The sequence below is a fragment of the Colletotrichum godetiae genome (assembly GCF_030913485.1).
Source record: "Colletotrichum godetiae strain CBS 193.32 chromosome Unknown BDP55scaffold_6, whole genome shotgun sequence".
Classification (NCBI taxonomy): domain Eukaryota; kingdom Fungi; phylum Ascomycota; class Sordariomycetes; order Glomerellales; family Glomerellaceae; genus Colletotrichum; species Colletotrichum godetiae.
In genome coordinates, this window is record NW_026851254.1 from 58,396 (window position 1) to 81,845 (window position 23,450).

The 23,450-nt window shown below is 54.8% G+C and overlaps 5 protein-coding genes across 5 annotated transcripts; 3 read left to right on the plus strand and 2 right to left on the minus strand.

Moving 5' to 3' along the window:
• The first annotated feature begins 5,844 nt into the window (after window positions 1–5,844).
• Window positions 5,845–6,552, plus strand: BDP55DRAFT_711715 (uncharacterized protein). Its single transcript, XM_060578189.1, has 2 exons — window positions 5,845–6,029; window positions 6,168–6,552. Exons 1-2 carry the CDS (start codon window positions 5,903–5,905, stop codon window positions 6,428–6,430), a joined length of 390 nt encoding a protein of 129 aa, XP_060433812.1. The 5' UTR covers window positions 5,845–5,902; the 3' UTR covers window positions 6,431–6,552.
• Window positions 6,553–6,619: 67 nt separating this feature from the next.
• BDP55DRAFT_701353 (uncharacterized protein) lies at window positions 6,620–8,443 on the minus strand (the record flags this gene model as incomplete). The annotated part of the gene is made up of 3 exons (XM_060577921.1): window positions 6,620–7,577; window positions 7,647–8,015; window positions 8,173–8,443. The coding sequence occupies 3 exons, from the start codon at window positions 8,441–8,443 to the stop codon at window positions 6,979–6,981; spliced, it is 1,239 nt and encodes a 412-aa protein (XP_060433813.1). The 3' UTR covers window positions 6,620–6,978.
• A 1,864-nt stretch (window positions 8,444–10,307) lies between these two features.
• Window positions 10,308–12,893, plus strand: BDP55DRAFT_724703 (uncharacterized protein; the record flags this gene model as incomplete). The annotated part of the gene is made up of 4 exons (XM_060578922.1): window positions 10,308–10,546; window positions 10,713–11,708; window positions 11,764–12,034; window positions 12,123–12,893. 4 exons carry the CDS (start codon window positions 10,308–10,310, stop codon window positions 12,891–12,893), a joined length of 2,277 nt encoding a protein of 758 aa, XP_060433814.1.
• Window positions 12,894–13,568: 675 nt separating this feature from the next.
• Window positions 13,569–15,010, plus strand: BDP55DRAFT_690860 (pectin lyase fold/virulence factor; the record flags this gene model as incomplete). Its single annotated transcript, XM_060576909.1, has 3 exons — window positions 13,569–13,909; window positions 14,044–14,136; window positions 14,215–15,010. 3 exons carry the CDS (start codon window positions 13,569–13,571, stop codon window positions 15,008–15,010), a joined length of 1,230 nt encoding a protein of 409 aa, XP_060433815.1.
• A 2,339-nt stretch (window positions 15,011–17,349) lies between these two features.
• BDP55DRAFT_649722 (uncharacterized protein) lies at window positions 17,350–20,409 on the minus strand. The gene has a single exon (XM_060573928.1). The coding sequence runs from the start codon at window positions 20,043–20,045 to the stop codon at window positions 17,553–17,555; it is 2,493 nt and encodes an 830-aa protein (XP_060433816.1). The 5' UTR covers window positions 20,046–20,409; the 3' UTR covers window positions 17,350–17,552.
• Between the last annotated feature and the right edge of the window lie 3,041 nt (window positions 20,410–23,450).

Sequence of the window (23,450 nt, forward strand, 5' to 3'; positions counted from 1 at the left end):
ATGGGCAAAGAGATGTTCGGCCGTTTGCTTCGGTTTACCACAGCGGCATCGGTGTGTGTCGACCAACTGGAGTAAAGACGAGAGGTCAGACTTGCAGAGTCAAAGAGTGAAACTTCAAGAAGTGGTTCGAAAGAAAGTCAACAGGTGGAAGAGAGAGAGAGAGAGAGAGAGAGAGAGAGAAGGAGAGAGAGAGAAAGAAAAAAGGAAAGAGAAAAGAAAAAAGGAAAGAGAAAAGAAAAAAGGAAAGAGAAAAGAAAATGGCATGGACCCACCGGTACTTTCGTCGGGAGCGACGACAGATAGCCGTTCAACCCTATCACTCCACTGCGGCAATGGAACAACATGGTACTCTGAGCACGTGTGAGCCCTTGGTAGTACTTGAGACTCTCTGGGCCCCAGTCTTCCTTGAGAGCCGGAGTGTCGCGGTTGATATTGCGGACCTTGCCACTTCGTTCGTTCCTGTATCTAACCCACGCTAGACTGCTCCTCTTCATGGAGATGTTCTTCAGGTAGCCCTTGATGATGGCCTTGCGGCGGTCAGGATTAGCCCAGCCCTCGGCCTCTGCCTGCACGGCCTGCTCAGGAGTCCCGTCTCCTCTGGAAAGATGCTTGTCCAAAACCTTTTGGCGCATCTCGAGCCACATGGGTTCCGCCTGGCTGTAGAGGGCTTTGTAGGGATGAGCTTCTAACTCCTGCTCGGTTGCTACGTCTGTGAAGACATTGTCCCACATTGCCTTGAGTTCTCGATACTCTGGTGAATAGAGGTTGTTGATCCGATGCCTGAGCGCAAGCTGTTCGAGATATACCGACAAATAAACCATGTGCAGCTCCTTGTGAATGACCTCCGAGGCAGAGGCCTGGAATCCACCAGCCACGAATCGCAGAAAACGCGCCTGTTCCGAGTCAAGGGAATCGATCAGTGCCTTTGTCAGCTGGCCTCGGATCTTCTGGCCTCGACCGTCGATGAACCAAACGGGACAGGCGTATGAGAAGATGGGAAGAACCCAACTGACGTAAAGACTCTTCATCTCGTGCAATGATGGCCCCCAAGTCGATCCAGATATTCTGCGAAGATGGATCATCCTCCTCCTGGCTTTGGCAAAAATCTGTCGACATAAAGGTTAGCCATGAGAGAAAAAAGACCAAGGCAAGTGAAAGGTGAATGGTGACTTACGTGTGCGATGTGTGCCGCCCATTTGAGTTGCGAATCCACAATGACGCCGAGCAAAAGGAGTTCTGTCTGTAGACAGTCCTTGGGAAGGCCTGGGATATCTGGAAGCTCGGTGCTTAGCGGTCCATGAGTCATGGGCTTCCTGAAATGCATGACGAATGTCTTATGAGGACCGAAGAAGATGCCGTTGAGTGATGCCCAGCCCACCAAATTTTCGAATAGGAACTTCAATGCTTGGCAGTTTTGAGCTTCCGAAGGAGACGTGACGAGAATGTTGGTGTCGTCAACGTAAGAGATGGCCAGCGCAAACTTTGCGTACGGACAAGAGACTTGGAGAGCCTCTAGGATGGGACTCGAAAAGAAGAGGAAGAGAATGGGAGACAAAGGGCTGCCCTGAGGGATGCCAATATCGACCCAAAACTCTTCCGAGGTGTGTCCGGGAAGTTTGAGCACAGTCTTTCGGTCGCTGAGGAACGACCAGACAAATCGCACAATCCAATCGGGAACGCCCTTCTGACGAAGAATCTTCAGCAGCTCGAACCGTCGGACGTGATCGTACGCGCCCGTAATATCAATCGTCATCAACGTGGCTTTCAACTTGGCACGGCCAGTAGGGGACCAACACTGTTGCACTAAATTGATGAGATGCTCTAGTGCCTTGGTTGTGGATTTGCCGGGTAAGCCAAACTGCGTCGAGGGTATCAGGTCGCTGTGCTCCAGGGCCAGTTTCTTGAGGCGATCTGCAACGATCCTCTCAATCAGCTTGCCAACGACGGATAGTAGAGCCACTGGGCGGTAGGCTTTTGGGCTCGTGTAGTCGTCTTTGTTGGCTTTGGGCAAGATGACCGTAATCGAGGGTTTGAAAGCGTCCGGGTGGTACGAGTGGAACAGGCAGGCCTGCGCTCCACGTTTGACGTAAGGATGGATGATGCTGCTCACGCTCACTCCAAGAGCTTCATCGTGTCCGCCGTGGACAGCCTCGTCGGGAACCTCGTCGAAAGGGTCGTGGAGCATCTTGAGGGCATCAGGCGAAACTCCATCTGGCCCGGCAGCCTTGCCACGGGTGAGGCTTGACATAACAGCTTTGACATCATCGTCGCTGACAACTGAGTTGGCAAAGAGCTGGGGTCGTAGAGGGTCGGGGTCGGGAAGCAGAAGAGGGGACGCTGTAGGGCCTTCGCTGGTATTGGGCCAAACTGATCCCCGGAGGCACTGCGCGTTCTCCTCAAGGCTTGTGCACTTGGTCTTGTCTGGTCTAAAGAGGAAAGGCATCTGGCCAGAAACGCGTGGCTTGCTCAAGAGGGCGCCTATCTTGGCACGCTTGTGGATGGTTGGGGACTTCTTGCTATCCCCAGAAAGCATTGCCCGCCACTCCTTCGTCTTTTCAGCCCTGGCCTGGAATTCAAGGCGTCGCTGCAAAGCGTCAAAGTCATCCTCCGTATCTAGATCGGTGCCAAGGTGACTCGAAGCCTGTTGCTCAAGTCCTAGATGTTGCTTGTCCCGCAATGGCGGCGGCTTAGGGCGGCGGCGGATGCCGGGAGGACTGGCGAGGGGAACATATAAAGGGATGGCGAGTCGAATGATGTCGTTGAACCTTGCAAAATACTCGTTGACGTGGGTTTTGCTCGTAAGTGGCAGATCCAGCAAGCCAGAATGGACCAGTTCCTGCTTCACATGTGCACGAAACCCGGCAACGTCGGCCTTGTCCCAAAGGTAGCGATCGCTGGAGACTCGGTCGGGCTCCATGAGTAGAACGGTCTGAACGATACGATGATCTGAAGCAAAGTTGTTCTCTTTTGGAACTTTCCAGTCCGCAAAACGATGCAGTAAATTTTGGCTGAGAAAGGCGAGGTCGATGGTGGAGGTGTTCTTGAATAAGTCTTCACCTCGGCTGTACGTCAAGGTGCCCGGTTCAACGAGACACTGCATTCCAGCCTGCTGAGTCCCGTGGAGAAGACTATGTGCGTCAGGACTTGTATTTCCGACCATCCTGTCACCGCTCCAGTAGGGGTGGTGTAGGTTGAAATCGCCGAGAAGGAGGTTGTCTTGGCCCAAGGTACAAGTCATCAAAAGTCTGTCAATGTTGATGTTCGTGAGGCGGTTGTAGACGTTGTGAATGTTGATCAGACCGGCCGAGGTCGAGAGAGCTAACGTCGCAGCCAAAGCCTCCTTGTGTCGCCGCGTCGGGGGGTCTAGGCGGTCAAGGCGATCCTGGAAGTTCTGGGGGTCCTCTTCTAGGTCCTCGTGAAAAACTGGATGCCATTCTCCAACACTAATTGTGTCTATCACCAAGAATGCCACTGGATCAAGATCCACAGGCACCCGAGGCTCCTTTTTGTCCCTCTTGTTTGGCGAGCACGGCATATATGGATGATCATCCTCGCGGAGAGTTCGGGCTGTTCGGTACACCGGTCTATAATTCTCGGTAGCAGTCCATGGAAGTTGGCTTGGAGGATCTTGAATGGCAATGATATGAGGCGGTCCTTCGGGTCGTGTGTTTTGGGTATGGGTTACAAGTTTTTCTAAACGTTGTTTGCTCCCTTTCGCGTTGAACTGCCAAATGACTAGGGTTCCTTCAACCCGGCTTTTCGAGGAAGAAACGTTGGCACCCATGGCCTATACTTCGGGGCCAAGGTAATGGCTGTTGTCTGTGAAGTGGAAGGCCACGATAAGGGGAAGGGGGGGAAAGGCCAAACGGGGTTTGACGTTCGGTCAATGTAGAGAGTTTGGAAGAGGGTGAAGGAATGGAGTTGGAAGCCATGAAGGTGGAGAGATGTAGAAAACGATGTCGGATTGGAAGTCCAAATCGACCGCGAGTCAGGACCACCGCAAGGGCCACCAAAGGTCACTTTATCAATTTCCAACAGCTCGGCAGCAGACAGACAGTTCAAGTCCTTGGTAAGTGAGAACTACCAGATATCACCACCATACTTGTAACGTGTGACATGGTGTTGCCTCGGCCTAACAGTGTTTAATTACTTGTAGGGCACGCTATTCCAACTTCCCTGTCATGGAGTAAATTCAGGACAGGATTCTGTGTGAGTCCGGAGCACGAAAATCCAGCTTGAAACGAATGGAGTATCTCACCTCGGGAAGCGGCACCAGGATCTTGGGTACGCTCACGTAACATACCTCGTTACGATCTGGCTAACTGTCAGAAACAAAATCACAGTACCTCACAAGTTGCAGTACATCACCTTAGGTTCGTAGATCACGGGCGAGGCAGGTATTATCTACCTTGGTGATCAAGCGCTACATTGCGCAGCAGGTAGATAGTGGAAGTCTTTGAGAACCTTGACCGTAACTTGAAAACGTATGTCGCGTGGAGTTGGTCCACGGATGGTCCCATTACAGAACCCACAAGGTTTCGACATGTCAGCCGACGAATAAATTGCAAGGTACGGACATGGAGTAATTAGTGATGCTTCTGAAGGAGGAGAGTTCAGTCCGGCGTCACACGTGCGGCGTCCGCCATGCGCTCCCCACTCCCCAATCGTTCCAAAATTGCAATAGTGTACCATTGGCGGACATCTACGGATACAGGCCAAGACCCAAATCGTCACCAACCCGGGCCCAGACCCGAGGGATAATTCTAAAAGGCGGATAAGGGACCTGCTACTGTAATTGTTTCAGTACAATATGGAGCCCCCTAATCTACCTGAGCACGACGCAACTGGCATATTGTCGGTATGGCAACCGAAGTGCCTGGAGTTTTGGCTCCCAAGACACATGAATGATGGAACAAACTTGTGTGTCTAGGATCCTTCCTTATCATTCTTCATGCAGGGGAAGGCCGCCAGGCGACAGGTCTCACCAGTGCCGCGGTTTTGCCAGGTCTATCTGTTCCAGGGTCTCAAGTCTAGATTCGGTGATATCCACTGCACCGTCATGAATCACCAACCACTATATTACTCGTGGACCATGAGTCCGCACTCCATGGGTCCCTTTTCAAGGCGTAAAGGGGGCGAGGTCGATGGGGCCTTGGCGCCATGGCCCCCTCCAAGTTCCAGCGCGCTGCCAACCGTGAACGTTGAGCCACGTACGTAATTCCAAAGTGTAAAAAAGTTTTTCCATCCATCACAATCCCGACGACGACGACGACGACGACGACGACGAAGACGACCCTTGGAGGCCCACGGGCACTGTTACGTTGAGCAAGTAAAGCTATCTCTTTCAGTCCTGGGTCCCGAGTCCCTGCGCCTCTTTTCTTTTTCAAACCTCACACCGGACATTGTTTTCTCACAAAATACCCATGACTTGCATGGTTTTCTCTTTCTAATTTCCCAGGTATCCGATAGTGACACGGTACTTACTCTTCGGACGGTCAGACCTTTCAGGAGGCCGAGTGCCTCCCTCGTCTTCAGTGCGGGTTGTCTTGTGACTTCCCTCTTGCAGGGATAGGGGAGATTGCACAGCACAGCATTCCCACGCCGAATTAAACTAGAATATTCTCGCAGAATCTGCAATCACCCCCGAGCTGGTTGGTAGGGAGGCAAGGTGATAGGGGAAGTACCCATACCATTCGGTTGGGTATCCAGCCTGCAGCTGTCCTCTCAGATCGACACAGATTTCTCCCTGACACCTACTGCCATGCACTATTCTGCCTCGTTCCTCAATCCCTCTTCTTCTGGCTCATGATACACTCAAGGCCTTTGCGTCACTTCACTCGCCGAAAAGAACGCTACTTTTTCTCTTCACACGTCCCCGACGAAAGACACTAAACTCTAGAAGATGGCCGAAAGAATTCTGAAAACTTTAAGCAGAGGCTTAAAGCGTCAACGACCTCCTTCTGAATCGGACCATGACCAGCCCGATGCTCAGAGGGGACGCGTATACACTCCGTCTTCTTCCGCGGCAGGTAAGGCCTTTGGTCTCTAGCAAGTCACGGAATGTTGTGCACAGTTTTGGAAATCTTTCCTTTATTCTGTTCAAGTTCACAGGACTAACCTACCTCTTTTAACCTCAAAAGATTCGACCAGTGTCTTACCACCGACAGGGCCAACGCCAAGACCCGCGCCCGCACATCGAAGCCAGTCCCCTCCGCCCACGAAGACGTCACGAGCCGAGAATCTCAACCATATGATAAAGGAGCTACAAATGTTGCTTGGGACTAAAGAGGTCACTGTTAGCGTCGTACAAAGTTTGGTAGATCTCTACCAGAGCCAACTCTCATCGATCCCACAGCTCAGGACGCTCCTCCAAGGACCATCCCAAGATGGTCCTCTGGGGATACAAGAGGTCCTGAAGACTATTCGCTGAGTGACGTTCCAGAACGTCAAAATAAACTTGAGGCGTCCGTGGGTTGCTGCAACGGTGGGTGTCCGCACTGACCCCACAGCTGTGCATCTGCAGTGGATTTAGTGGCGCCAAGTACCTGTGACTTGTACTTGTACAAGTACACGATACTTTGCACGGGCGCCACCTCAAAAACGACGGTAGTGTTCGTCTCTCCTCTCCGTCGCCCACCCAACTTTGGACGACACCCCGCCACCTCGTCTTTCGTCTCCCACTGCCGTAGCAAGATTACCCCGACCCGCCATCACCGTCGCCCATCGAGGCAAACACAATCCGTAAAGGAACACCTCACGCCATTGAATCATTCCTTTCTAGGGTTGGATTCTATTTGCATACTCTTGCATCCAAGACCATGGCAAGTTCCAGCTAATTTCTATGCAATGGTGGTGGTGGTGGTGGTGGTCATGCCGCATTCCAACCCGACATCTCCCATCACCTCTCCTCCATCCAGTCCGTTGATGTAACACGACGGACGACGCACTCCACGTCCACCTCACAACACCACCTCCGCATCAAAACGACGGCAACTGCTTCGCATCCCTCATACGTTCCCATGCAGTAAAATACCCCTCCACCGTGTCAATCTCCTCCTCGAACCCGACCTCGCGCGCTCGCGTAAGATCGTACTCGCGATCAAAGTCGCACTGCACCAACATTAAGTGCAGGAAATCCCAATTGTACTCCCTCGCAGCGCCCTCATCTAGCTCGTGCTCCCGCGCCAGCGCGACCCATGCGTCGTCGTGCTTCGCGATAAAGGCCTTCATCGACGGTGGGTTCGTCGATCCGGACGCGGTACCTGTGCCGGTGTCGGCATCGGCATCAGTTTCGTTGTTGGTATCGGCGCCGGAGGGCGGAGGAGGAGGAGAAGAAGGCGCCACCCCGACGAGACCAAAGTGCGCGCACAACCGAGGCCACACCCCCGACCACGAAGACACGGCCTCGCCGTCCGCGACATTAAACGCTTTCCCACCGCCGCATTCCTCCGGATTCACCACCGCCGCGAAAATTTCCATCTTGGAGAGCACGTCCTGGAACGTATCCGTGTGCGTGGCGCGGTACCCCCTCAGGGACCCCGGAAACGGCACCTCCACTCGACGTCCGACCCCGCCAGCTTTGACACCGTCTCCGTCTCTGTCGCCTCCTCCGACTCCAACTCCAACCCCGACCCCGACCCCGCCACCAGCCCCTGTACCAAAAACATACCGCCAAACAGACAAATAAATCCCAACCCCCCTCGCCATATTCATCGCATTCGCCGTCGGCGCAAACCCCACAATCCCATCCGGTCGGATCTCGGAAAACGTCCTCCCTTTTCCCCGCGACAGCTCCTGCAGCAGGTCGTGCTGCGCGTAGTAAAACACCTCGTCGGCCCACGGCCGCGGGATCCGCGGGGCGTCTTCGCGGAGCGGGGTGCGCAGCACGCGCACGGTGTCCGGGCACATTAATCCGTACCCTCTTCCGCCCGTCTGTAAGACGACAAACGCGAGACGCGGGGATACCTTTTCGATGGCTTGGATCGCGACGGAGAGGAATTCCGTGTTGGCTGTTGCTGCGGCTTGGTCCGCGGGACCGTTGGCGCTCGTGTAGGCTGCATCATCCCCGCGACGCCGTTAGCGCAAATTCAGATTCCGGAACAAAACTCTCCCCGCCCACCCTTTCTTCAAGTAAGGTACTTATGCAAAGCATGCAAGTTTCTGCTCACGTACCGGTATAAAAGACGTGAGAAACAGTCTCCACATCAGGGATCTTCTCCCTCATCGCCGCCGCGACATCGTCCACACCCCTCGTGAAATCGATCCCAGACACGATCGCCAAACGGGGGTCATCCGCAGGCAGCCGCGCCTCTTCGAGGGTCAATGCCCGGTTAGTGGTGCCGGTGATGCGGGCAAACGTCGTGGGCGTGGGGTATGTCCTGGCTTGGTTGAGAAGGGACCAGCCTGAGATGCCCGAGGCGCCGAGGATGAGTGCGTGTGCCATTTTTCTTTTGGTGGGTGTTTTCGTCTCTGGATTGTTGGGATCATGCGTCTTTGGGGTTGAAGTAGTCGACACGGAGACAGGTAGGTGGGCTGTTGTATAGGCTTTCTCTGACCAACTCCTCGGGCTTGAGATTGATGTGGTGCTTCGTGGTGATGTCGTGTTGTGGTGTGTGGCTGACTAACAGCGACGGACGCTACGCGGAATCCAATTCCCGAGAGTGATTGGTAACGGCGTACTTGACGTTTCTAACGTGACTTTGGGGCTAGTCAATGCTGTAACTTGAAGAACTAGAAGAATTACAAGGGCTCGAGGATTGTTTTCGTAACAGTCAATCGAGTGGGCGTTTGTTGCACGGTGGGCTGACTGACGACATGTCGTGAGGCAGCGTCACGGCTTGAAACCAGGAGACTGAGGAGTAAACCTCCTCCCCACAACACTTGCGTTCAGGCCGTGAGCCTTACTAGACATGGCCTAAATATAAGATAATCCCGGATCCACATTCGGGATCATCTTTTTCTTGCCCCTTCGCTCTCGTGATAATGGTGTTGAAATTGCTTTCCACCTCCCCAACCCTCCTTCTTCGTGGTTTTTCTCGTAGACATGTTGTAACACGAGATCCACTTTGACACTGACCCCCATCCTATGGAATCCAGAGACAGGAGAGGTATTCTATACTCGTGATTTGATGTTGGCAGGCATACCTTGGCACGGCAGATATGTCTACGCTTACATTGGGTATAGACAATGGTAGGTGGACCCGTAGAACAAGGAGAGTCCCTCCCTCGGGAGAATACCTTACCATTCATTCCATCCCCTTTACACGCTCTCGCATTCCTCCATCAATCAAACGCAGCGCCACGATCGGGAAAGTGTTTGAAAAGGGGAAAATTGCCATGAAGCCATACCTACACACGTCCGGACTATGCCCCGCTTATTCCGGCTCTTGGGCCAATGTCAACTCTAGCCCCGCCGGACCCACCCCGACGGCCGCTCCGGCGTCATTCGTCCTGCCGCTGGTTGCTCCTGCTGCCGAGGGCTCCTGCTTGGAACATGGTACATACCGACGAGAACCACGAGAAAGATGGACGAGAGAGAATTAGGGGGGAGTTAGCTGAAGAATGATCTACGGCTGTAGCGATTGAGTGAGGATAAGGCAATCAAGATGCAACTCATGGGTCCTGGACGCTTGATCTCTACGTGCATCACAGAGCAATCCGTGCCTTGATGTGAGTGAGGGCTCCGTCTGAGGTCATCACCGGGTTTCTGCCTCCACGTTCCCGTCAAGTTCTCTCTTTATGAGGTGATTATATGATTATTGAGTCACCGAATTCTCACGGTATCCTTGTGAGAGTTATACCTCATCTCTCAAAAAGCAACAAGATGCAGAGAGTGTTCCATGGTGATGACTTGGGAGTGTTGACGAGGGGAGAGGTGTGGGTTTGGGAGGATGACTCATCCCCGGCAAAATGGCATTTTGCCGACGAAACCGGAGAGAGACGAAAGCTCGGGCCGCTGCCAGCTGCCGGTGCGTTGTGAAATCTGACAAAGCAACAAAAACTGGCAAGCCTGGCCGCCTCGGCATCCTGACATTTCGCCGTCATCGGTGTGAAAGGGCGCCCTCTGACACATACTTGTAATGTCCCTGGCAGTAAGGTAAGGTAGGTAATTAGGTATGCGTATGTGAGTTTTGTTGGTCAATTGAACCATGGGCAACGCTTTCAAAGAGATGTATCGGACTTGAACCTTGCCATTTTTCTTCCTTGTCTTTGTTTTTTGCCTTGACTTTTCTCTCTCTCTTTCTCTCTTTCAACCTCTCTTCTCCCCCGCTATCCGTATCCGCACCCCGAGAGATGCCATTCCCGCCATGGCGGCCCGCAACAGCACCCCGCCCAGCGGCACGACGGAGACCCGGAGCCGCGGTGAAAGGAGAAGCCCCTTTGACGACGGACCTCTTCCGCCCATCAAATCAACCGCCTGCCGCCGATGCCATTCGCGAAAAGTAAAGTGCTCCGGCGACCAGCCCTGCCAGAATTGTCGGCACGCCGGGAAAGGTGCCGAGTGCACCTACCCGCGCCGCAATAGACAGGTCAAGGTCAGACAAAGGTACTTGACATTTGAACGAAATCCGGGCAATTACAAAATACACACGGTGTTCTGTTTTTTTTATTGTTTTTATTTTTTATTTTCTTTTTGCTTTCTTCTTCCTTTCCCCTACCATAAGACTACGGGATGATGATGAGCTCATGCCAAATTATTTGTAAAATCACAGTTACATTGACGGTCTTTTGGACGAGATCCGTCGTCTCAAGAGTCAAGTTGCCTCTCAGAGCGCTTCAACTTCCACATGTGCGCCGTTGGATGACGTGACATCAATAACGAGGACGACAGCAACACCATCTCAGAATACCAGCTACACTAGCAACAGAGAAGTACTATCGACACCAACGTCCGCAAACCCAGGCGATAATGAAGAGCCCACAGCAGTGGCAGCGGCAGCGGCAGCAGTGGAAGAAGCAGCAGCAGCAGCAGCAGCAGCAGCAGCAGCAGCAGCAGCAGCAGCAGCCGGGGCCGCAGCTCCAGTAACAGCAACACTCGAAGTGAAACCGTGGTTCATCAACGCCAACGTCTTCCGCACCCCGATCCTCATCGGCGAGGTCGCCGACGCCGCCTTCTCCACCCGCTTCCGCCAAGTCATCTCGGACCCTTACGCGCCCCAACCCCGCCACATGCTCCGCGTAAACTACGCCCCCGACGCCGAGCTCATGGCCCTCGTCAAGTCCTCCGACGTCGCCTGGCCCACGCCCTCGCGCTCCCGCTTCCTCGTCGAGGTGGCCCTCAAGTACGTCGCCCGCCGGTACCACGTCGTCCGCCGCAGCGCCGTCATGCGCGACCTCGAGCAGAGCATCCACAACCCCTCCTGGGGCGACCTCATGCTCCGCTCCAAGCTCTGGGCCCTCTTCGCCATCGGCGAGCTCTACTCCACCCGCTCCATCCCCTCGGAGAAGGACTTCCCCGGCATGCCCTACTTCGCCAAAGCCTCGCGCGTCCTCGGCGTCCTCGACGAGCGGCCCGGCACCGACTCGATCGAGATCATGCTGCTCCTGTCCTTTTACTCGCTGGCCCTCAACCGCCGGTACAGCGCCTTCGTCATGTCCGGCACGGCCATGCGCATGGCCATCGTCATGGGCCTGCACCTCAACATACCCGAATCCCAGCTGCGCGACCCGGACCTGCGCGAGCACCGCAAGCGCCTCTTCTGGACGACGTACATCTTTGACCGCATCTGGGCCTCCAAGCTCGGCCACCCGACCGCCATCCAGGACAGCGACGGCGGCGGCGCGGACGCACGCGGCCGACTTTGAGGATACTGCCTACCACGTGGCGAGCCTGCGGCTGGCGGCCCTCATTACCAAGACGGTGCGCTCCATTTACGGCCAGCGCAGCCAGGGCGAGGCGACGACTTTGTCGACGAGGGTGCAGCAGGCGCTCAAGGATCTCAGGGCGTGGGTGGAGGATTTGCCTGCCCATTTGCAGATTGATAATGCAGGGACCGGACCGAAGCCTATTTCGCTGCATTTATCTTTTAATCAGGTATTTTTGCTCATTCCGACACTTTACACACACACACACACACACACTTGAAGAGACAAGTCTGTACTAACACACACCCTACCAAAAGTGCGCAATCCTAGCAACCCGCCCCATCCTACTCCACATCCTACGAACCCAAGTCGCCTCCTGGCCGTCCACCACCACCACAACGACCACCCCCGAAACCCAAGTCCCCGCCAGCGCCGTCACGCTCTCAGAAGCCTGCATCCGCTGCGCGCGGCACTCGATCCGCCTCCTCACCGACTCGTGGATCGACGGGTCCTTTGCGACGTTTGACTACTTTTACACGCAGTACCTCTTTTCCGCGCTGACGATCCTCGCCGCCTCGAGTCTCCTGCAGGACAGCCACGGGGCGACGCCCAACGACGACAAGGAGGCCTTTGAGGAATCGGTCAGGTTCCTCTCGCAGCTGCGGGACGCGGGGAACTTTGCTGCGCAGGAGTATTGTCACCACGTTGACGTGATGAGGGCTGAGCTTGATAGGTTTTACGCGAAGCGGACGGGGAGGGCGGATGCTGAGCAGCCGCAGCAGCAGGTGCAGCAGGAACAGGCGTCCTCTTATGGTGGAGTACCACAACCACCGCCGTCGCACGGACCCGGGCCCGAATCGGAATCCGGCCCGCTCATGACGTCGCAATTCGGTCTGGGTGGTGGACTACCTGTCAGGGCCGGGCCCACAACGGCGGGAATGGCGCTGACGGAGCCGTCGTTGGAGGAGCTCCTTGCGCAGCCGGTGTTGGATCTGCAGTTTTTGGAGGCGTCGTTTTATGATGACTTGCAGGCGTTGTATTGGCCTGATTTTAGCGCGGAGAATTGGGATACGTGGGCTTCTACTTGAAGGTCGTGGTAATGTGAGAGCGGGAGGGGATGGGGGCGGGCTTTGGAGCAGGAAGGTTGTTCAAAGATGAACGGAAGCAAACCATTCCGTCTCCATTGATGTAAATGTATGCAGTGAACCGCCATGTGAAAGAATTCAATTTCAAAAAGAAAGAAAAAAAGAGATGAGATCACGTCAAGTTTGTTTTATTTGCGGGATCATTTTCTTCCGGGGAGGTGGCCCAGGTGGGGGCAACGGACACGGGAGAACTGGTACTCTTTCCCGATTCGATGGAGACAAGGGTCCGTGATTGGGGGGAATTTCCTGTCCTTGTTCTGTTCGGATTTCTTGGCTTCATTTTAGATTTCGTGGGGTTATGAGACGGGACCGATTTTCGGTATGCCCCGTCCGGCTGGAAGGACATGGTTACATTCTAGGGGTAAGGTACGCATGGGTTCCCGCACTTCACGCAACGTGATGAAAGTTGTTGCAATCTAGAGATCTGGGCGAAGCGGCTTTCAGTGGTCAACCTGGATCACAATCAATGTCTTCTCTCTTGGCAGAAATCGACTCCTTAAAAAGGTATTGGATGGAAACTTCATTCCGACGCGACAAACCATCAACGCCAACCTCGTCCATCTACTTTGTCCCCCAAACCCTTCGCCCCTTCAGCCCATCCCTAGCCACACCAAAGCCATGCTCCCCTCCATCCCCAACCCACCACCGCGCACGTCCCACGCGTTCCCCTTCCTCCCCCTCCTCCTCCTCGTCAGCAGCGTGCACCACACAGCCGCCCGCGACATATTCGTCTCGCCCACGGGGACAAGCACAGGCACGGGAACCCTCGATGCGCCGTACGGCTCCATCCAATCGGCCGTCGGCGCCGCCGTCGCGGGCGACACGATTTTCCTCCGCGGGGGTACGTACGCGCCGACGGCGAATGTGCAGTTTGCCAAGAGCGGGACGCGGACGGCGCCGATTAGTGTGAGGCCGTATCCGGGGGAGAAGGTTGTTGTTGACGGGGAGAATATGCCGGGGTGAGTATTCGTGCCTTTGTCTTTAGTTTACTGTGTGTAATAGTGAGGTGTGGAGAATCGAGACTCTTGAGACATTGTGTTTGTGGGGAATGAGAACGTGGACTGACGTGGGGTGTGTGTACTGACTTTACCAGAACTCCCAAGGCGTTGGATGAGGCACTGCCTAATTCCGAGCGTGGGATTTTTCACATCCAGAATGCGAATTACTGGGCATTTTACGATTTAGAGTATGGCAAAACCCCTCCACTTCACTACTGAAATCATATGCGCGAACCAGCACAACTAACACACACACACCCCAAAAGACTCATCAACGGCCCCTACGGAATCTACGCCCGCGACGCCTCCCACAACACCTACACAAACCTCTCCACCCACGACAACTACGAAACCGGCTTCCAGCTCGAGGGCGCCTCGGCCAACAACACCGTCACGAACCTCGACTCCTACCGCAACCGCGACCCGCGCAAAAACGGCGAGAGCGCAGACGGGTTCGCGTGCAAGTCCGGCGCCGGCGAGGGCAACGTCCTGCGCAACGCCCGGCTGTGGGATAACGTCGACGACGGGCTGGACCTCTTCATGTTTGGATCTTCGGTCGTGCTGGAGGAGGTGTACGCGTGGGGCAACGGGTATAACCGGTGGGGGTTCGCGCCCTTTGAGGGGGACGGCAACGGGTTCAAGTTGGGCATCACGGGGAACCCTGTGGCGGATCACGTGGTGCGGAACTGTATCGCGTTTGGGAATTGGAAAAAGGGGTTTATTGATAATGGGAACCCGGGGAGTTTGACGTTTGAGAGGAATTCGGCGTGGAATAATGGGGATACGGGGTTCTTGATGCGTAGTTCGTCTTCGGTCATGCGGGGAAATGTGGCGGCTGTGAATGGGGCGGCGGGGAGCGCGCAGGTGAGTCTTGTGGGGACGGTGACGGCGACGGGGAATTCGTGGAATGATGGGACGGCGTGGACGAATGCATCCTTTGTGAGTGTTGATGCGTCGGTTTTGAAGGGGCCTAGGGGCGCGGATGGCAAGGTTGTGGGTAGTAGCTTTTTGGTTCCCAAGAGTGGTGTGGCTATTGGGGCGACTACGTTGCAGGAGGTTTGATTGCACGCGTGTTTGCGAGGGGGATTGAACGTGTCTTGTGTACAAGTTCTTGACTTCTTTTTCCTAGCATGTATTCGGACGTTTATAGTCTTTACATATAATAGGTGTAAAATGTCTAAGCTGTGCACCTAGTAAGCCAATGAAATTTGCGACCGTTAGATGTTTAAGAACTTACTAGACATCTATCTTGCTTGGGGAAGGGCGACTAGGTACGTAGTTGGATAGAGTATATTACTAATCAGAGTCAAGTCTGTGATTGGCCGACATGAAACAGTCCCCACCAGCACCGTTGCTCTCATATTGTGTTTTTTTTCTAAGTCTTCTCAAGGCGAGCACAGACGCTCCCTCCACAACCCAAACCCCAACCCTGGCCACATCTGCGGTCGATAGGCATGCATTTCGGCATACCCCCAAGTCCGTACCCACACAATGCTCAGATTCTCACCACCCCAATTCACCATATGCACGAATCAACAACCGCATCTCATGCCTTGGTCTCACGGTAGTTCTTGATCTCATCCCTCTTATCAACAGGGCGATTAGCATCGATGAAGCTCTTGGTGTCGTCGCGGGTGCACCAGCAAGCACCGGAGTTGCTATAGAAAAAAAACACATTGTCAGCCTCGTTGAAATTTTACCCTCTTTTCGACTGTATGAAACTAGAGTAGACGCTCCAGCGTGTAAGAATCTAGAACTTGCTTCGCCGTACACTAGCCCTCCGGTATGGTGAGCTTCTTGCAGAGCGTAGGGCAGCCCTGCTCTTCGCCGGCGGCGCAGCTTCGGACGCAGTTACTGTCGGGAGGCAGGAGACGTTAGCGGGACTTCTGACTGAGCGATGGCTGGAATGATGCATCATATATGGACTCTAGTAAGGGGAGAGAGAGAAATAGATAGTCGTCTTTATACCCGTTGAGGCAACGTCCGGACGCGCAGCCCGAAATCTCGTTTCTGTAGCACTTTGTGCCCGAGGTGGTGGCGTGGCCGTTCTAGCCGGCGAGGGTGCCGGGGATGGCGGCGAGGGCTAGGAAGGCGACGGCGAATGATGATGAATGCATTGTTTTTCTTTTTTTTCGGGAAAGTGAATAGAAAAGAGTGGAATGTAATAGTTGGATCGTAAAGAGCGAGATTAGGTAAAGAGCGTGGTGAAGTCTGAAGAGATGATTGGGGCGAATTGTCTAGTGTGGTGGAATACCTAGACTAAGTATACATGATTGCAAATACTATACTGCGGTGTAGATCGTTGCTGCAAGTAGTTGCGAGGCTGATTAGATAGAGATTAATTAACCGTGCGTTTCTGAGAGTGTTGCAAATTAATTAATATTGAGATCGAGTTAGGTGGGCATGTTGGCCGAGCCACCGACACCAGGTTCCTGGAGTTCAACGCACAAGAAATCTAATTGTCATTGGATTTGATGCGAGTAAAACGAGGAATGAGGATCGACGAGTTCTTTCTTTCTTTACGTCGCTACTTGTCAATTGGAGCTACTTTCATGGTAGCGACTTTACTTTTGTTTGTCTACATTATTCGCACAGTCGTAATGCAGCCTAGTAGGCAGATAAGCTAAAGAGTTGTTCGCAATACGACGCAATACGAAAACTCGGGCCCCAAATATTAGGCTTTCCAGTGTGGAATAGATTTTCCTGGTGTTCTTATAGACGAGACAGCATAGGGCCTATATTTGGTGCCACCTCCCACCGGGCCCCGTGGAGTGGGGGGGGGGGTTCTCTTGGAAGCCTAGAAAAGCTAAATTTGGCCGGCGCTGCCGATTAATGGCACCTCCGCGAGGACTTAGGCTGGCAAACTTGACTCAGTTGACAACTCTGCAACGCGACTAAACAGTCGGTCCCACTTAAATTCAGTACTTAGTCGCCTAGGAGTGGATACCATAGCTACTGCAACCACCTATGACGAGGGTCGGTCACCCGCAGTGACCGAAGCTTGGTCAAATTTCGAGACGTTCATCCAATTGTAAACGTGGGGTCCGTAATGAGCCCCCAAGACAATTTTGCCTTTTTTTCTTTTTGCTTGTACTTTTCGCTTTCGTGAACGGATTCTTAAATGTCCGTACTCTGCAAAAAGTATAGCCGTCTTTTGTGGGGAATCTGGAGCTATCCCGATCGGAGCTATCCAGACAATGAACCCGGGACGGCTGCGAACGGCCGCCTCATCCGTCTAGTTCAAAATGAGAAAGGAAAAACCCAAGTAAAACTTAAATCATCCTTCTTCTTAAATGAAGGTCCCTCGCGAGCCACAAGAATAGCAGTAACAGTTGACCCCGCTGGCGGTTTATCACAGTTTAGTTCACGTTGGAAGCCGCAGCTTGAAGCACCCTCAGTACTTTTGGTCCCTCAATCAGATAGTAATAATTATTCATCTTCTAGGGAACAGGCCAAGAAAGTGTAGGAAACTTCCAACAACACCATACCATGCAAAACCATCCCATTTAGTTTCCCTACCTTTTCCCGACTCCACTAATGCTGCATCCATCATCTCGCACATACCCTCATACATTCCATAAAGTACAAATGACATATGTGCACATCACGACAAATCCCTCTTCGCAGGCGGGAGAACCAGCTCATCCCGTCCCACAACTTCAACCGTACTCTCCCTCCCGCGCCACAGATACCTCACGTGAAGCGCTTTCCGCCGCAACGGCGCCGGGTCCCAGAACCCCAGCAGCGAAGCCTTCCTCACCCCGGCCGGGATCCGCAGCCTCCCGTCCTCCACCAGCGCTGCTACTGCGACGGTGACGTCTGCGACCTCTTCCGCGGCCCAGCAGTCTGGATCACCGTCACCATCACCCTCGTCTTCCCCGTCCCCGGCCTCACGCTGACCCTCACCATCACCCCTGACGCCAAATTTCGCGCTAAGGATGACAAGTCCGCCCCGCTGACGCTCCACGCGCTGCCGCGCCTCCACGGCGCCCGAGAGCACGACGGCGATATCATCCGCCGCGGCCCGCTTACGCGCGACATAGGCTTGTAAATCTACTTCGGCCATCACCCCGCGACCAGTGCGCTTCGCCCGCCCCGAAGAGGAAGAGTAAGACGAGTAAAAGTGCCGCGCGGCGAAGGCAAGTAAAGGCACGGCGGCCGCGTAGAAGAAGACAGTGGGCGTGTACTCGGCGCGCGGGGACAGAAGGAGCGGGATGCTGAGGCGCTGGCTGAGGCGCGACCAGTAGAGGGAGAGGTGCAGGCTGTGCAGGCTGACGCCGAGCTCGAGGCCGAGTTTGGAGAAGCGGCCTACGGGCCAGAGGTTGCGGACGGCGAGGTGGCGGTCGAGGAGGGTGTTTGTGCAGAGCTCGAGTTCGAATCTGGTTGGGGGGTTGGAGCTTGATGCCGAGCGGAGTGCTGGCATGTCTTTGCCGTAGCGGAGGTAGCCGCCGATAGTGTCTGCCGTCAAAGAGGCTGAGACGGTCCAGGAGCCGTCGTTGGTGATTGTCGATTCGTGATCGAGTCCTCGGATTCCGCACTCCCCGCGTGGGGAATCTTCGTGCGCTGTGGACGGGACGCGCTCGGGCGATGTGGTGAAGCCCACCTCGAAGCTCGCGGAAGTCTTCATTGGGAACTCGGCGAGGAGCTGGTTCTTGCTCACCTGTGAGAAGTCGGTGAAGAGCTTGATTGTCTCGCCGGGCCAGACGCTCCAGTCGCCGCTGTCTGCGATTGCATACGCGGTGCCGGCACCCATCCAGCGGTGGATTCCGAGGCCGAGACGCGGGGCTGCTTGCGTCCATGGCTGCCCTGACTTTAAGCTTCCTTCGAGTAGTATCGGATCCGGGTCGTTTGGTAGGTGGATTGGGTGTGAGACCCTGGCTGTTAATGATGCCTCTGGGAGGGCCTCGGTTTCTACTTCAATCGATGTCTGTGCGATGCGGTCTTCGGCTGTCCTGTGGATGATGTCCTGTCGGAACTTGAGACTGATGAGGGGACACGGGCGCTGCTCTGCCAGCTGGATGATGCGTTTCCGGGGTATAGTCAGAGGTAGCAATGGTTGGTATCGATCGGCTAAAAGGGGCAACGGGACCCGATATATCTCCTCCACGATACCATACACAGATCCAGTCAACGTCACCTGCGGAGGCGGTAGGAAAATCATGGATTCCTGGGGTTGGTCAACACCAGCTTCGTCGCTCTCGTTGAGCGCAATCGAAGGCACCCGTTTCGACACAGACGAGACGCGCTGCGCCTTCGATGCCGCTGTCCTCTCAATCAATCGCCCCAGCACCGGCAGGCTAACGGTCACAGAGTGGCTCAGAGTAAAGTCGAGAGGCGTCACAGCAGACCCCCGCTGCAACGCCTTGGATGCGTCGAACCGGATGCCCAGATCCGAAGACGTCTGCACCACGTCCTCCGCCCGCTGCCGCAGCTGCTCCTTAAGCGACACATCATATGCATATCGGTAGTCCTCGTCGAGAGGCAAGTCGTGCGCATTCGTCGCGTCCCGCAATCGGCTCGCATCGTACAGCGCCCGCCGGTACGGGTCAATCAACGTCTCGAACCCCCTCTGCACCTGGTTGAAGTACGGTTGCGCGACGCCGTGCAAGTTCTCGGGCAGGCCGTCCCTGTGCAGGTACAGCAGCAGCCGGTGGTAAGCCCTCCGGATCTGGTCCGGCGTCAGCGTCGGGTCCTTGGCTAGGCACAGCAGGTCGTAGTAGTCGCCGACCTCAGCGCCGTCGATATCTTGTGTCGCATCGCCGCCCGTGCTCACGGCAATTGTGCTCTCGTCGCCGACATCGGAGGCAAGCGTCATGCGTTCGAGGATGGAGGAGGCATCGTCGTCGCCGAATTCGTACTCTTGTCGCGTGGCGGCGAATTGCTCGTTGAGGGAGAATCGCGACGACGCCGATCGCAGGGCATGAGGGAGTTGTTGTTGCGCATGCTGCGGCAGCTGTTGCTGGTAGCTGCCCGAGGAGGGGTGGAGGTAGGAGTAGTCCTCCCATGCGGCTGAGGAGCGGGCGGAGGAGTTTCGCGAGGGTCCGCCGCGGGTTCGGCGGACTCGGAGGCTGCCGGAGCGGCTCGGGGAATCGGCCATGTTTTGCGGGGAAGGAGCGGGGGAGACGGGAGAGCGAGAGACACTGCGATTGCGATTACGACTGCGACTTGAGCGACGATAAGCGACGACGAGGAGCTGGAACAAAGGAAAGTTGAAAAGGCGGAAGAGGGAAAATTGGAAGCAAAGTTCCTAGAAGTTTACCTAAATTGACTCACTGGGGCCATGTTTACTTGCGCCATCCAACAAACAAAGTGGCCCGCTTGCCCGCCTCGTTGTCCAGCTCAACTAAGGGGGGCATTGGGGCTTAGCACAGGGGTCCATCCCGGACCTGCGTTTCCTGGGGTGCTGCGGCGAGCGGGTGTCGGTTTGAGATTCCCATTGACAAGGACAGGGAATCCCCAACCCCACTATCGTTCGACTTGATCCATGCTGTCGCCGTGTCACGGACTCACGGCTGTCTCCCCTCCCCCAAGCTGGATTACCTAATGTGGGATGGGCTCAGGCAATTCTTGACTTGCGCTATTTGACAGCTGAGCTGTCCTGGAACTACGGAGGTGCGTCTCAATAGTCCTTGCAGTCGCTGCCAAGCCCCAGACCCACAATTACTGCCCATCTGAACCAATAAGAGCCTAGGGATTGATCTTGACCCACTTTACTTACTTTCCCCCCAGCACTGCCCATAGCAACGATTTTACCCCATACACCGCCATTACGATACTACCACTAATCCTACGATAATATCAAAACCGCCAAATCGCTACTTACTACGCTGCTCTTTTTTCCTCAGTATGGATCCTGAGATGCCGACAAAGAAGAAGCTAGATCCAGGCGTCAGGGCAGTGATTCTTGCTCTACGAAGTCGACTTGTTGGGTGGACTGCTGAACAGGTCTCTCAGGCTCTAGAAATTCCAGTTCGAACTGTTTACGACGTTCTTGCCCGCGCAAAAAAGAACGGATTCGACCCAACTGCTCCTACCTTCTCGATTGAGCCCGCCCATTACGAAGATGCCCCCCGAAGTGGCCGTCCAACCAAACAGACGAAAGAGGTCAACGATGCCGTCATCCGCAAGGTCTGCCGCGACCGGTATGGGCGTGAAAAGAACTGTACTGATATTGCTGGGGACCTATTAAGGGACGAGGGCGTTGACGTATCTGCAATGACTGTTTGGCGAATCCTTCGTCGCTATGGCTTCCACAAGACCAAACCAACCCGCAAGCCAGGCTTAACGAAAAGGATGCGGCAAGAGCGACTTAAGTGGTGCCTCGACCACCAATACTGGACCCTCGACGATTGGAAGCGGGTTGTATGGTCAGACGAGACCGCGGTTGCCCTTAACCACCGCCGCGGTAGCTATAAGCTCTGGCGTCGCCCAGACGAGGCCTACTCTAGGCAGTGCATACGAGAGAGGTGGAAGGGTTATTCCGAATTCATGTTTTGGGGGTCTTTCTCATACGATTCGAAAGGGCCGTGCCACTGTTGGATTCCCGAGACTGCTGCTGAGAGGAAGGCTGCCGACGCAGTGATTACCGAGCTTAACGCAGAGCTCGAGCCCGTTCGACGTCAACAGTGGGAGCTCGAGAGTGGTATGGAGCGAATGGGCTTACGGAACCAACCGGGCCGTAAGCCCCAATTCAATTGGAATGCGAAGTCGGGCAAGTTAATACGGAACGGCAAGGGCGGAATTGACTGGTACAGATACCGCAAAGAGATCCTATTACCCAAATTATTCCCTTATATCAAAGGATTACCTGGTAATCCAATCGTACAAGAGGACAAGGCACCCGCTCACGACCATCACTTCACCCACTATACGTACAGCCTTTTCGAGATTACGAAGCTTCTCTGGCCGGGTAATTCGCCCGACCTCAATCCCATTGAACCTTGCTGGCCGTGGATGAAGAGATGGACCACCAGGAAGGGGGCGCCTTCGTCACGGGCCGAAGCAGTACGTCGCTGGCAAGAGTGCTGGAAAGCATTACCGCAAGAGGAGATCCAGAAATGGATAGAAAGGGTACCTCACCACATCCAACAGATAATTGCCCTAGAGGGCGGCAATGAATACAAAGAGGGTCGTCGGGCTGGATTATACCGTCAAACGACCACTAATTGACCTCAATTGACGACTTTTTACCGCTGAATTGACGATAATTACAGTGGGTGGAAGTGGCCGAATTCTGCCGCTTGTACACACCCTAGCCAGCCCCTTGTCGACTCCCCTGTCTATGGCAGGGGTTGGTCTTGGCAGCAACTGCAAGGACTATTGAGACGCACCTCCGTACCTAGGTAGACATTGTCGATGTTGATCAGCCCCGCTTGGAACCATGGATTTGTCTCCACTGGATCGAAAAAGTCGTGTTTAAATCAAGATTTCCCCTCACGGAGCTGTTTACATGCCTCGCTGCCACGGTGACGGCTGGTGGAGTCTGGCGGTGAGGCGGCGGGAAGAATCGGCCCCACATTCTCGGTCAATGTCAATTCAACGTCAAGTCCGGCCAGGTCAACCGCCATCGGCCTCGGACTTCCGACCACCGGGTGCTCAAAACAACGACATACGTCCCAAAATCTGGTGATTGTGAAGGCGGAATTACAATCCTGCAAAGCAGTGCAGTCTATATTGAACACGATAATTCCAATTTTCAAGCAGAAGAGCATTCCCACAAATTGATTTTTTCCAAGAAAATCCCACAACGCGTGGCCCAAATTTAGTGGTGTCCGTCAGCAAAGCCCCTTCTGAACAAAGTTAGCTTCAGCGCACCTCCTCGCTATAACCCTCTGCACCTGCCCACCACCACCGCTCCACCCTCACAACTTGGAACCACACTGTAAAATCGCCATGAAAACTATCCCACGAAACAACCATGGCGCTCCTCCTCACACCCAGCGACCGCTACGCAACAGATGCAAAGGCCCCGCTAGCATGCGGCAGCTGCAAGCGACAAAAGCGCAAATGCGACAAGGCGCGTCCGGCGTGCGGGTTGTGCACCCGCATGGAACGCCGGTGCGACTACGCCGAGCCCGCGCCGGCCGCTCCGACCGCCGACGACTTTGCTGCCCTGCAGCTGAAGCTCATTGAGCTCGAGGGCCGGCTTAACACCGCTGGGAACGGCGGCACGCCCGCGTCATCTTCCTCAGGTGGAGGGGGCGCCAGCGGGGGCACACCGGGACCCGGCCATGGTCCCGCATCCACCAATGCAGCATCGGGAGGAGGCATGGAGGAGACGCTGTCTGCTCCGTCGGTCTTCACGCCCCTTGAACCGCTCTGGGAACAGCAGGCCTCGGCTCAGTACCCGCCAGACGCCTTTCTCGATCTCTCTTCTACGGAGTGGTTGAATCAATCTCTCCCGAGACCTGCCATTGACATCCCAATTGTTGTTGTTGTTGTTGTATTTAACGCCGTGGCGGCCGGGCTAGAGCCCTTACCGCAGACCTCCCGAAGGGTATAT

Excerpts from the sequence above, each read along its gene's own strand:
- BDP55DRAFT_649722 (XM_060573928.1), bottom strand. The coding sequence starts at position 20,045 with ATGGCCGATTCCCCGAGCCGCTCCGGCAGCCTCCGAGTCCGCCGAACC.
- BDP55DRAFT_711715 (XM_060578189.1), top strand. The coding sequence starts at position 5,903 with ATGGCCGAAAGAATTCTGAAAACTTTAAGCAGAGGCTTAAAGCGTCAA. Across the intron at positions 6,030-6,167 it reads TCCGTCTTCTTCCGCGGCAG|GGCCAACGCCAAGACCCGCG; the intron begins GTAAGGCCTTTG and ends TACCACCGACAG.